The 12,557-nt window shown below is 35.2% G+C and overlaps 1 protein-coding gene across 18 annotated transcripts in view; it reads right to left on the bottom strand.

The window, feature by feature from the left end:
- The window catches only part of ATG7 (autophagy related 7), a 133,008-nt gene that overhangs the window by 119,917 nt on the left and 534 nt on the right, over positions 1-12,557 (bottom strand). For 9 of the 18 annotated variants that reach the window (XR_003252717.1, XR_003252718.1, XM_026061135.1 and 6 more), the window contains exons 1-7: positions 12,390-12,526; positions 8,151-8,346; positions 7,842-7,896; positions 5,926-6,043; positions 4,501-4,578; positions 3,843-3,959; positions 1,717-1,866 (exon numbers count right to left, since the gene is read on the bottom strand). Coding sequence is in view for 14 of the 18 variants with exons in the window: in XM_026061135.1 (XP_025916920.1) it covers positions 1,717-1,866; positions 3,843-3,959; positions 4,501-4,578; positions 5,926-6,043; positions 7,842-7,896; positions 8,151-8,328 (696 nt within the window). In the remaining 4 variants the exon portion in view is untranslated. Of the gene's footprint in view, positions 1-1,716; positions 1,867-3,842; positions 3,960-4,500; positions 4,579-5,925; positions 6,044-7,841; positions 7,897-8,150; positions 8,347-12,389; positions 12,528-12,557 lie in introns of those variants that run through there. The other 9 variants (XR_003252716.1, XR_003252719.1, XM_026061128.1 and 6 more) reach the window with 3 other exon arrangements.

The raw sequence follows: 12,557 nt of genomic DNA, 5'->3' as shown, positions 1-12,557 counted from the left end.
AACTGCTTAAATCTAGATACGCTGAAGATCTGAACTCAGACATCACTAGTGATACCCATGTCTCTCACAGCTACTAGAGCTTTTCCCTCCTGCTTCTTTGTCTATGGATGGTCTTAAAATGACTGGTCTCAATTTTACCACCTCACTTAAGGGTCTATAGGAAGAGTCTGAGAGGTAGATGAGTCAATCTAATGGCTACAGATCAGAGCAGGGGCCCACTCCCCATCCCTCCTTCCAGCTGCTGCTTTGCAACTGCTGACTTGAGCAGGCACCAGACCCCTTACTAAGCTGATCCAATTTGATAAACTAGCAGAAACTCAGTAGCAACAAAAATACATTTTTCTCCAAGGATAGCAAGTTCAGCTGGCTCACTGAAATACAAACTCCAAACCCTGTACCCTTGCTGCACCATTGGTGCAATCAATCCTATCCAACAGGTCTAAAATTTTGGCAAATCCCTCCAAACTGAATGTTAATGAAGAAATATATTGCAGATGATTACAGATTTCTCTCATATTCAGGATGCTCCTATCTAATTAAGTACTCTGTTATCTATGATCCATTCCTGTCATCATACTACCATTTACAGTCTTAATCTTCTCTTTCATATTTCAGTCAAGAACTACAGACCCAAGCCCAGTTTCAGGAAAAAAAAAAAAATTTGGAAAAGCAGAAAAAAACACTGAAGATCAAGTATTATAAAACAGAACTAAATGACTTTCACTAGGTATGACAAATTTCCTTTAAGGATTTCTTCCCCCCCCCCCCCACTTATTAGCTCTTAACCATAACTCAGAGTTTTGTTTCCTAGCACTTCAATGCCATGCAAGAAAAAAAAAGTTCCAAGGAAATAAAGACGGCAAAACATTCAGAAAGGCCTAGCAAAGTTCAGCGCTGAGCAACATGATCCAAAACAGAATTCAATACATAAGCACAAGTTAATCAAGCCAGTCAACTCTTACTGTGATGACATCTGCTTCATGTATTATCATAATGTTTTCCTAACTGAAATCAATGGACAGTGCTCGCTTCTTCAAAGGACAGGCATGATCTCTGCATTTAACAGAGAAATTATTCTAAACTATTCTGGACCACAACCCACCTATCTTCCAAAATTCTGAAGTGTTTAACTTGAATATTGTTCATATACAGATTTGCAGCAGGTTTTTTTTCCAAAATTCTCAAGCTATAACAGGCACTTGTGGCAAAACACATGCCAACATTTCCTTGACAAATTTTGTGGGAAACTGCATATGAACTTTTACAGTTGAAAACTCCCATATAGCATTCCCAGGTATATTTACTGTTACTGTAACCAACAAAAAGATATGGTTTAACACCTTCATAAAATATATGAACACCACTTTTTAGTACACAAACAATAAAAGAAATGGAGGTGAGTGATTGGAAAAATACTAAGTTACTATGTTAACTCATAAAATTGTATAATTCCTATTTGAATAATAAGGGAGTAAAAAGAGCATGAAGAACTCTGTTTTCAAGCTGACCATTAATTTGATGCAACTAGCCTTTTGTGTAAACATTAGGGATACTTAACTCTTGAGAGAGAAATCAACCCAAGCTGCTGGTATTTGGCTATTAACCCTGTCTATTCATTGGCCAATTACTGTGCCTCGCTCAGTATTATAGACACCTTTGAAATCATTTGTAAATTAAGCATTTGTGGGTTATAAAAAGATGCAAAATTCTCCTTACCTTTTCCCCTTGGTCTTGGAAGAAACCATCCCACTTTTTGAGCAGAGATATCACCACAGAATTGTCATGATACTTAATTAAAAAATAAGGCAATGCTGTAACCCCTTCTGCCTGGCAAAGTTCATCATATGCTTTCTGAAGTGCTTGAATCTAAAATCAAAAAGACAACTGTAACCAACAGTTGCAATGATCTTATGTAGAGCCACAGCAGGTGTATTAACCCTTGGGAATGATGGCTAGCTCACTCCTGCCATCTCTCAAATACTCTTACCACTAAAAATAGCATACACAATTTTTAAAATCCATTATGATCACAGTAACTGAAATCAGCAATTCAGTTACTAAAACAGCAATTGCCAATGCAAATTTTAAACAGAAGCATTGTTACTGTTACCGCAAATGGATGTGAAAAGAAATACTAAAACAAAATAAAGTCTCATTCTGATAGCCATAATAGCTTGATAAGTAAATCTGTACCTCTACTCTTAGCAAGAGAACCATGTTCTCTGTTTCCAAACTACAAAAATATGTAGTATGGGATTAGGTACTGGGAAACATTAATCACAGTATTACACTGTGGAGGTTTATACACCTATTCAATCTATTTTGTGGCATGTATTTTCAGTGTTTAGTCAAAAATCTGTCTTTGGATCACAACAGGTATTTTTACATCTTTATATTCTTCTTTATTACAGACCTAACGAGGGTCTTCTGAAAGGAAAGGAACTAAGGATTTTTTTTAACTGAAAAAGCAAAACTGTTTCTCATTGATTTTTATGACATTAAAAAGACATTCAAAGTTTCACATTAACTCCAGTTAAAGCCAAAGAGCATATGCAGGCAACTTATTTTTTTTCTCCTTTTGCACAGCAGTATGAAACAAGATACAAAAATCTAACTTTTCTTCTCAAAAATTCTTCCCTATCCAGTGTTTTTCTTGTCTAGTCATGCATTTTATTAATACTTTTCACAATACTAGTAAAGAACAGGTTATCTGAAGCCAGGAATCTCTTAAATTTGAAGAACAATGACACATTAAACTATCTTCTGACAGAATACTCTCTTACATCAGTTAACAGAAAATCTGAAACTTGCATTCTCATCTTTATCTATGAACAAAAAAGGCTCAACTTGAGTCCTTCACTGGAATGGAATAGAAGTCCTGAAAACATACAGTCTACCTGCCAAGGTCAGAAGGAACCCTCCTTAGACTAAGGGTTTTATAAAAAGTCTTGATATGCTTGCATGAAAACTTCCTCCTGCTTAGATCTTTCACTTTATTAAAATCCTCTATTTAAAACAGTTGTTCCAAATTCCATTAGTAGAGAACTTTTCTATTAATTTCTCTCACAGATTAAACTATTTTATTAAGCATTTTGATTGCTTTCAGTTTGTCTATCAGGAGAATCAGTATCCTAATCTTTGCTCTGGGAAAAGATTTTCTTCTGCACTTGTAAAGTTCTGAGTTCCAGTCAGCTTCCCTTCACTCCTGCCCTGCACCTTCTTCATGGTGTTTACTACTTTTCCTCAAGTCTCACACCTTTTTCCATGGGTTATATATTCTCTAATTATGATGCAGCTCAGCTTTTATTTCCACCAGATTAAATGTCTTCCTGCTTTTCCTAACAAGGAATACTCACTGCTTTGAAGTTATTCACAATAAAGATGACATGAAGTTTGGGAGAACATATTTCTCTCTGACCTACGGTAGCCCTCCTTTAACTCTATACTCACCTCAGTAATGACTTAGCTCTCCCAGAGGATGCCACTTATAAAAAGACTTTCAAACAACCTTTTTGAAAGTTTTAAAAATTCATTTATATATTCGATAAGATACATAAAAAAATTAAAATGAAGGTAACTGCCTCTTCAAGAATTGTCTGCTACCTCTGTGTCTAACTAGATAAAGCTGAAGTGATATTAAGCTAGGGGAGAAAGATTTTATACAGTAAAGAAAAAAAGAGAGGTAAACAAGAACAACCACATGGAAATAAGTGATGATTTTAAAAGAAATTAGATCCTCAAATTAATTCAGCATGTGCTAAGACAAAAATATTAAGTTTTAAAGCAAAAAAAAAAAGCTTAGTATTAAAAAGTTCATAACATTAGGCATTTATTTGATATACCTGATTTAAAGGGAATCTGTCACCCAGACACACTGGTTTCTGAATGATATGTATCCCATCTGGGAAGCAGAGAGCAGGGTAGCAAAACCAGTAATAGAAGTGGTACTTTTTTAAATCCTAGAAAGAAATTTTATAAAAGTAGATAACAAACATGTAAATCAGAATGTAAATTACTGTTTGAGGTACTGCTGATAACTGATGGTTGATTATCCTAACCATAGTTCTCTCTGCTCCTTAAGGCACTGTGATGATTTAAAACAATAACAAAAAATACTAGATGACTAGATGATCAGTTTTTAATCTTTAAGATTTAAAGAGACAATATGCATGTAAAGCTTTAGTTTGAAAGTTTTAATAAATAATGCTTTAGATAACACAATCTGTTGAACTTGAAACAGGTGTTCTACTTTTACTAATACCTGTAATCAGATAATCTAATCTGTTAGTAGAAGAGAATATGAGGTGGCATCAGCTGGTTTTATGGGCTACATCCTAAAGTCCTTTATATTTGTATAAAAGAATGGCTTACTAGTTTTTTAAATATCTGAAAACTATCCTGATAATGTTAATATCTTAATACTCCTATAATATTTCTCCTAGAAAGAAAACTATTTCATCATTTCCATTTCAATGTTCTAAGTATATTATCTTTACTCACCGCGAATGTCAGCAGCAGGAACCTGTTCAGGAGCATAGGGTTTTCAAGAGCAGCCCCAGATTTTATTGATTCCCATATCTGTTGTTGATTGTCAGCACAGGGAGGAAGAAAAAAGGCAGAGAAACAAAACACAAAGGTAGCATGAGAATGGCTGCAGGAATCTTTAATGCTTCCAGCTAAATTAAAAATACTAAAATTAATATTCCCAGTAATCCACTGTGACCTTTTCCTATCTAACCTCATGCAGGCTATTAACCATGCTGAAAGGATTCTAAAGGCAACACACAGGACTGTGTTCTCTAACACAACAACTATGGATGCTGGTGAGCAAGATGGGCATTAATTCATGAATTAGGCATACAGCATTAAACAAGACAAAAAATATCAGCAACAGTCCTTCAGATATAGGGACTATTAACACTAGAACAATATACATCATATTGTGGATATTAATATAGCCTTTCCTTCCACTCTTATCTTTCGCATAATTATTCATATAATCTACAGATACTAGGTATGTGAATATTTGATGGGTGGGGGGACAGGACGACACATCTAAGAAAGCAGTCTGCTGCATGTTGGTGAGGTGAGACAAGAAGCTGTAACATGGATATGAGGCAGTCCTGTTTGAGTTTTCTGTCTTAAAAAGAAAAAAAAAATTAGTAGAGTCAATAAAGTGTTCTGACCTTTCTAGTTTTCTAGTTTTCCTAAAGATATCATTGAAGTTACTGCACTGTATCTATCACAGACAGGGGAATACTAGGCCACAGGCACACAAAAAATTCATAACCTCAAGTGAAGATACGCATGAAAACTTTGCTACTTAAGGCCTGCAGGCAGACTATCAATCTAATTAAAGAAATCAACGATTGGTCAAAGTGTTTCAGAAAGCAAAAGGTCATCTTAATTTGATTTTCACTTCTCCCTCAGCCACCACATTTAATTTAGTTAGTTCCTTACAGTGCAAGAAGACTTTTCCTAGCCCCTTTGACAGCCACCTTGTTCTCGCTTTACCTTAGTCTTCTGGCTGTTCAGGAACTTCCCCATCTCTATGTCACACAGATGTGTTGCAATAAGCTAAAGTCTAAAACCAGGCAGTTGCTGGTTTCCAGGTTTCAAAACAAATAAAAAACCCATGCTCTACTGAATGCAAGTCACCGGCAGCTCTAATAGCACCATTAAATTTAAAACGATGCTTAGTAGAACACTGAATAAAGTCCTGCAAGTATCATTAGCTACTTGCTATTCTCTTGGAAATAGCAGTGAAGAAACTATCAAACTATTCCCTCCAGAAACAGTTAAGACTTGGCACTGCTAAACATGTATGGACAGCCTCTCCAACATTTGGAGCAGAGACAATAAAGCACTCCACTGGCTATTTCCAAACCCTATCTCTCTGCCAGTTGATTTGATTTTTAATCTTACCTCATTTGCTTCTTTTTCCAGAAGTGACTTCTTATCACAGGACTTGAAAGTCTCAAAAGTGTTGGTATTATATAATGTTCCAAAAGCAGGACAGCAACGTGCTGGTATTGAAGCATTCCTGAATAAAAGAAATAAGTCTCTGAGAATTGTACACTTATACTTTCAACACCATCAGCAGTGGTAACAGTAACTCTCCTGTGGTGTAATTTTCCAAGCAAGGTTGTCCTGAAATTGTGACATGACAAGGCACAGTAACAACAGTTAATGACAGCGCTACTTAAAATGTTTTTACAATCATTAATGCTTTATTGAACGTGGATTAATATAAGCACCATGTGTAAATACACATATACACTGTGATTTAAAAAATGCATTGGGTATTATCTTTAGCAACGTGGCATTTAATCACAGATTGAAGGAAGATTTAACAATTCCAAACAAATATAAATTCTTCATGACAAATATGATCTTCACTAAGAACAAATTATTAAGACTGAATTTTAGTAGTCAATTTTTCACACATGTAGAGTTACTCAATTAAAATTTTATATTTAAAAAGGCATTTCAAAGCAAGACTAAACCTATCAGAAGATTGAATGGCTTTTATATCTTATCATCAGCTGGAGACACTGCTGTTTATAGATAATAGTATGTCTTTTTCTCCTTTTTCAATGTAAATTAGGTCAAAAACTACAGTACTCCCTTAATTTTATAGATCTGAGTGGTTTCATTGACTCTCGTAAGATCATTCTCTTAAACTGATGCTTCTGACTGCTGCTAAAGGGCAAATCCAGCAAAGTTTAAAATTACATTGCAAATATAGGTGATGTATAGTTTCCAGAGATTTTTAAGGCTAAAAGGAAACTTCATCATCATCTAAATTGACTTCCAGAGTAACAGAGTACAGAAAACTCCTACAGCAGAAGGATTATTATATATTACATAAATGGACCTTCATTATTTTATTTTTGTCATAACATTTGAGAGAGCAAATATGATGTTATCACCCATTTTTCACTAACCCGAAATTCCTGTAACCAATACCACAGCCTTCTTCCGATTGCACTTTGCTGTATATACTTTCAGTACCAAACTTACAAGTTCTTACATAAAAATTACTAGAAGAGTAAGTCCTATGAAATTATCTCAAAATACACAAAGCCTCGCTAAGCTCCTGACATCCAATGGAGATATCCAGGCAAGACAGAGCAGGTCACTTCTATGACTTATAGCTTTGTAATCCACCAACTTAAAGCAAACAAGACCCTGACTATGAAGAAGTCTTTTTTATTTCTATTTTAATTATATTAACTCAAGTATTTGCTGGAATTGAAAACCATGTGGAAAAAACACTCCTCCTCTCACATCTCTTTTTTGGTGTGTATACCGAACAGCTTTTCTTGATCTTTGGCTTTGGAGGTAAAAGCTAAAATACAAAATTTCAGTCATAAAGGCTAACTACTTTGGAAGTCATTGTCACGTAAAAACTAAGGATTGTAAAAACTATTTTGAGCTCCTAATTCTAACTATGAATCTTCAGTAAATAAAGATCTAAGGAAGAATTTCACCAGAAGTCAGATGACTGAAAATATCCTCCCTTACTCACAGAAGGGCCTATAAAATGGAAAGAAAATATTATTTTATATAAACAAATACACAAACAGAATGAGTGTATTTGAGACTTCCCACCAGAATATTTTAAACTCAGCCCTCTAGATGAATATACTACTTCAGAAACTGGGTGTTAATTTAATGTTTGTGATTCAGAGCAGCCTCTCCACTGTTATAAAGCCCATAAACACATATACTTATTTTTTGTAACATGTGTCCAAGTAATATTACACGTCAAAGCATTACTACTATCCATGGAAAGTGTCTTCACATATGAATTAAGATAAACCACATTAGGTACTTACATATCAAAAGCACTAAACTCCAATGTCAAGCGAGCTGGCAAACCCAAAGGATCACCTGGACAAAAAGCAGAAACACATGTCCTTCAAATAGCAAAGCACAGCTTAATTTTCTTTTTTTCTTTCTTTCTTTTTCTTTTTTTTAATACAAGTTATAAATTACCAACAGACACACCAGAATTCACAGTTCATCCATTAGTGTTTTCTAATCCCAGTAATGTTTCAGCAAAATACTTCAAATGTTATACAAATTCTTAAAGGAATAACAAGAGAAATCTAAACTACTAAGAAAGATGTTCAGTTTCTACCTACCATTATAGTAGTATCCCTTGATAACCTTTGGAGTCTCATCCAATCGGTACTCATTGAGTTTCTTCTGGGTTAGTTCATGCCAGAATCCTGCATCTAAGGCACTACTGAAGGGAGCAAACTGCAGCTTAGAGATTCCAGGATCTAGAGGATGGTGTGCCTCATTACTGGCAGTTGCCATGATTTTATTCAATGATTACTGTTAAACAAACAAATAGAATTCTATAAAAGCAGGTACAGCCGATGTTCAATTGACCATATTACTCATGACTACTCAACACTCCTTTTTATTACATTTTGTTGTGCTGAAGTGTAGAAAGCCTTATTCCCTTAAATGTCTACATAACTACAAGTTTTAAAAATTTATTTGGATTGAAAGAACCTTTGATGATCAAGCCCCTCCAATTTCTGGTATATAAAATGACAGAAAGCAAGTATATATGCTATTTCGCAAAGCTACCCAGAAGCTTCTGATTTCCTGACAGACAGTCCATGATTTCTCCTATTTCTTAGGATATTACATCTGAACTGTGTAATTCTAAGGTACTTCTTGTACTGTGCTACCATAGACAAAAATAACAAAATACTGAGCCCTGTATCTGCACTCCTTCCAGTATCTAGGTTTCAGATTAAAAATCTATTAGTACTATTTAAATTCTGATGGCATTTAAAATTCAAACTAATAGCATATTTCATTTAACTAGGTCCTCTCTACCACTCAGCCTGTGGTGAAAGTCAGACACCGTCACAAAGCAGTTACAGATTAACATGAAAAGCTAGTGAAGGGAAACTAAAAACAAAACCTAGCAGCCAGTGAATGGCAAAGCTGGAAACAGAACACAGAACTTCCCTAACAATTGCAGTAGCCATTAGGAAGTCAATATAAGTCTAGATTTTCTTACAGATTTTCTCCTCCTAAAAGAAGGAAAGTCTTTGTATATGGGCAACATTTATTTCTTACAACCTCAGTCCCTATTCAATACTGGCTGAACAGTATTCCTATAAACACCCAGTCTTCATTTCACAGCAATTACAAACTTCAGAATTTTAGATTCTACCCCAGAATGAGGGATATAACATCTAAACTGGGCTGCCTATACCTATTTCAACTAGGTGTATATCTCTCCTCTCTCGTGTTAGCATCGGCATTCATGTGACTGTGAGGTAATTCAGCCCAACTGCTTATTTGCCTGAAAACTCATCAGATAAAAATATTAAGTCCCTCAAGAATTTCCTTTTCTTACTGCTGGTATCCCTCTTCATGCTGACACCTACATACATTAAGATGCAAGCTTCAGAGACATAGCCCATGACATCTGAAAGAACACGACGGAGTATTTCAATATACAGCTCAGGGGAAGGAAGGTCCTCATATTACACGTTCATCTTTGCCCATCTAGCTAATTATGCATATACATGGCAAAACAAAGATGCATTTCATATTAAAAGATAAGACTCTAAAAAATTAATTTTAAAACTCCTCACAAAGATGTGAGCATACACTCATATCTGTTCATGGCAACACATCCTTTTACCCAGCTAGTAACTTTTCTAACTCCAGAAGGTAGGTCAAAAACTATCTTTCAGGTTTTATTCAAATTGTTTATCAAATAAACCATTTGAACTCAAACAATCTTGAAATGAATCCTTCAATTAAATGATTTTTGAAGACTAATTTTTTTAGTTTGCACAGCATAAGATTGTGTTTTGTCACTGACCTTTCACAAGATCCCTGTGATTTTTACACGCGGCTCAACGGTATGATTTTACATACTGAAAAATCAAAATAAGATTCCTAGAATAGCTGTATAACCCAGCATCAATTTCGATAGATGCACTACAGCTTTGCTGTACCATAGCTTCTGCAAGATTTCATGGTTTTTGTTGTTCATTCTTTTCTGTTGTGGTGGTGGGGAAGGGAGAGGTGTTTCTAATCTCTTAATAACTGCCAAAGAGCCAGCTCTTCTCTGAAAAAATTTCTCTAACATGTCAAAACAAAGTTTAAAAAAAACAGTTATGCTCTTCCTTACATGGTACTTTCTCCAACAGACTTTCAGGTTAGCCATGCTATTCTTTCTAAGTTCAGTTTATACAGCCCATCTCCTTTTTCAAGTGTAAATGGTTTCCTTACTTGCTAGTAAACTGTGAAGTGTGTTTTTTTTGGTACAAATTTGATGTTTTCCTTATTTTTGATGGAAAAACGTGTATGACTTCAGTTGTGTCATAATGTCTTGCTTTAACTGGCCTACTGCAAGTATGCCATTTCATTTCACTCCTTTTTTTATTTAATTTTTAGCAGCAGCAGGAATTTATGGTAGTGTGAACTGTTGTTTTATTTGAAAAGCCTCTCGCATCACATTTTATTAACATGAAAAATCAGTGAGTTTCTTGAAAGCATTAGAACTATCAACAGCAGAGCTAACTACATGGAATTTTCTTAACATTTTTATAAAGCTCTTTTTCAGTATGTAACATGTAGAAATAGTCACATAAATTAGCAAACATTTAACTTTTTCTGCTAGGTCTTGGGCCTTACAGAAATTTTTTTGCAACTAAATGCCAAAGAAGGCTCATCATAAAACATGCAAACAATTGTGTCATATAAGCATTAGCAATAATGGAGTCATATTACATAGCACTTCATGTCAAGACTTCCATAAGGAAACTTTTATTCAGAGGTTTAACACCTGCCTACTCAATCCTAATCTATGAAAATTTTTCATTTCTCTGTTTTAGAAGTAAGTTTAGGAAGGTATTAGTTAAAAAAAAAAAGTTAAAAAAAATCACAAAAGGTAAAGTGATTGCTTTTCTTGACACACAGGCAAGAGGCTGTGTGTGTAACGAGAGGTTTACTCATTCTGAATTTTAAGTTAAACATTTCACCTGTGTAAAAACTATGTGGTAGGTAACAAAAGCTTCTCCTACATCCAGGAGAGTTAACCATTGACGTCCTTTTTCAACCTTTGCAATAGGTAAAGGCTTGATTTCATTTTTTATTTTTTCTAAATAAGTACACGACATACCAAACAACTAAAGCATATTGTCAAATGTTTCAAATGACCAAGAAGCCACTTGACTGTAACTAGTGCTACCTGAATACTATATACTGAAAACACCAGCCTAAACACATCCAGTTGGGATGGACTTTTAACGCTCTACTTGTTTTCATCATTACTGTACACAAATTATGATAAAACTGAAGGAACAAACAGAAGGCCTCACTGTACTATGCAGATACAAACAGAGTAACAGAGACAATCATTTCTGGTGTATTGACTACACTGAAAACTTCCTTCAAAGTATTTTAATGTAAATATTCACCTACATGCTTTCTTAATGCAAGATCTATAAGCCAAGATAAATCTGTGCAGCAAACACAAGCATACTGAAAAATAAGATGAAATATATATATTTCATAGAACTTGCATACAGATATTAATGTACAGCCTCTAATAGTAATAACAGTCACTAGAAGAACGAAGAAAAAAAAAGGCATTACAATTTTTAAATACAGAACAAAACTCAAGTTTTGAAAAGCCCACTTGAAAAAGTGTGCTTGAAGTTAAAGAATTTACCAATATGCTTTGGATTGGACATTTTCCTAAGTAAGGAATTACAGTAAGGAATTTTAACAAGCATAATCAGCAAGGATAATCAGAAATAAGTACGCACTATTACCTATCTAAGTTATAGCACTTACTCTTAAATACGCAGGCATATAAAACTAATCTAAATGGAGGAAGATATTAAGCTATAATTAATAGAAATGAACAACACACAAGGCCTTTTAATAATGCTTGTCTTCTCCTTGACAGACATAATTAATTGGTAATCATACTTTCACAATGGATTAAAGGGCCTTCAAAACTTATCATGAAGTTTGAACAAATTTTAAACCAAATTAACATAACCCCCTAAAACCTGTAAAAATTAATTTTCTACAAAACTCAACTCTGGACCACAGAGTCAAGAGTATTTTGAAGACCTCTCCATAGCCAGTCGAGGAAATTAGAGTTTCCTGAGCACTACATGAAGTACATTTTCAGAATAGCAGCTTGTTGGCTGGCAGAACACTAAGCTCATCTGATGTGCACTATCAAGCCTATTTCGGGGGCAAGGAAAGTCTTCACTATTTCTATTAACACAGTCAACACAGGAAGGCCTCATTTTTTGTGACCCTCTGTTGGACCCTCTCCAGTTTATGACCTCTCTCTTGCACCGGGGTGGGGGGGAACTAGATACCTGACTCCAGATGCGGTCTCACGACTGCTAAGTAGAGGGGAATAGTCACTCCTGAGACAGCTGGATACCAGAAAATTAAAAAAAAGCCACGAAGAAGCGACCCCTGCGGGTGTCCCACCCTGGCGAGGCGCCCGGCCGGCACCGCCGCTCCGCCGCCTGCGCCGCTAC

The sequence above is a fragment of the Apteryx rowi genome, unplaced genomic scaffold, assembly GCF_003343035.1.
Source record: "Apteryx rowi isolate R43461 unplaced genomic scaffold, aptRow1 scaffold_177, whole genome shotgun sequence".
In the NCBI taxonomy this organism is placed as follows: Eukaryota; Metazoa; Chordata; class Aves; order Apterygiformes; family Apterygidae; genus Apteryx; species Apteryx rowi.
The sequence above is the reverse complement of the archived record's forward strand: the minus strand, read 5'-3'. Positions and strand labels throughout refer to the sequence as shown.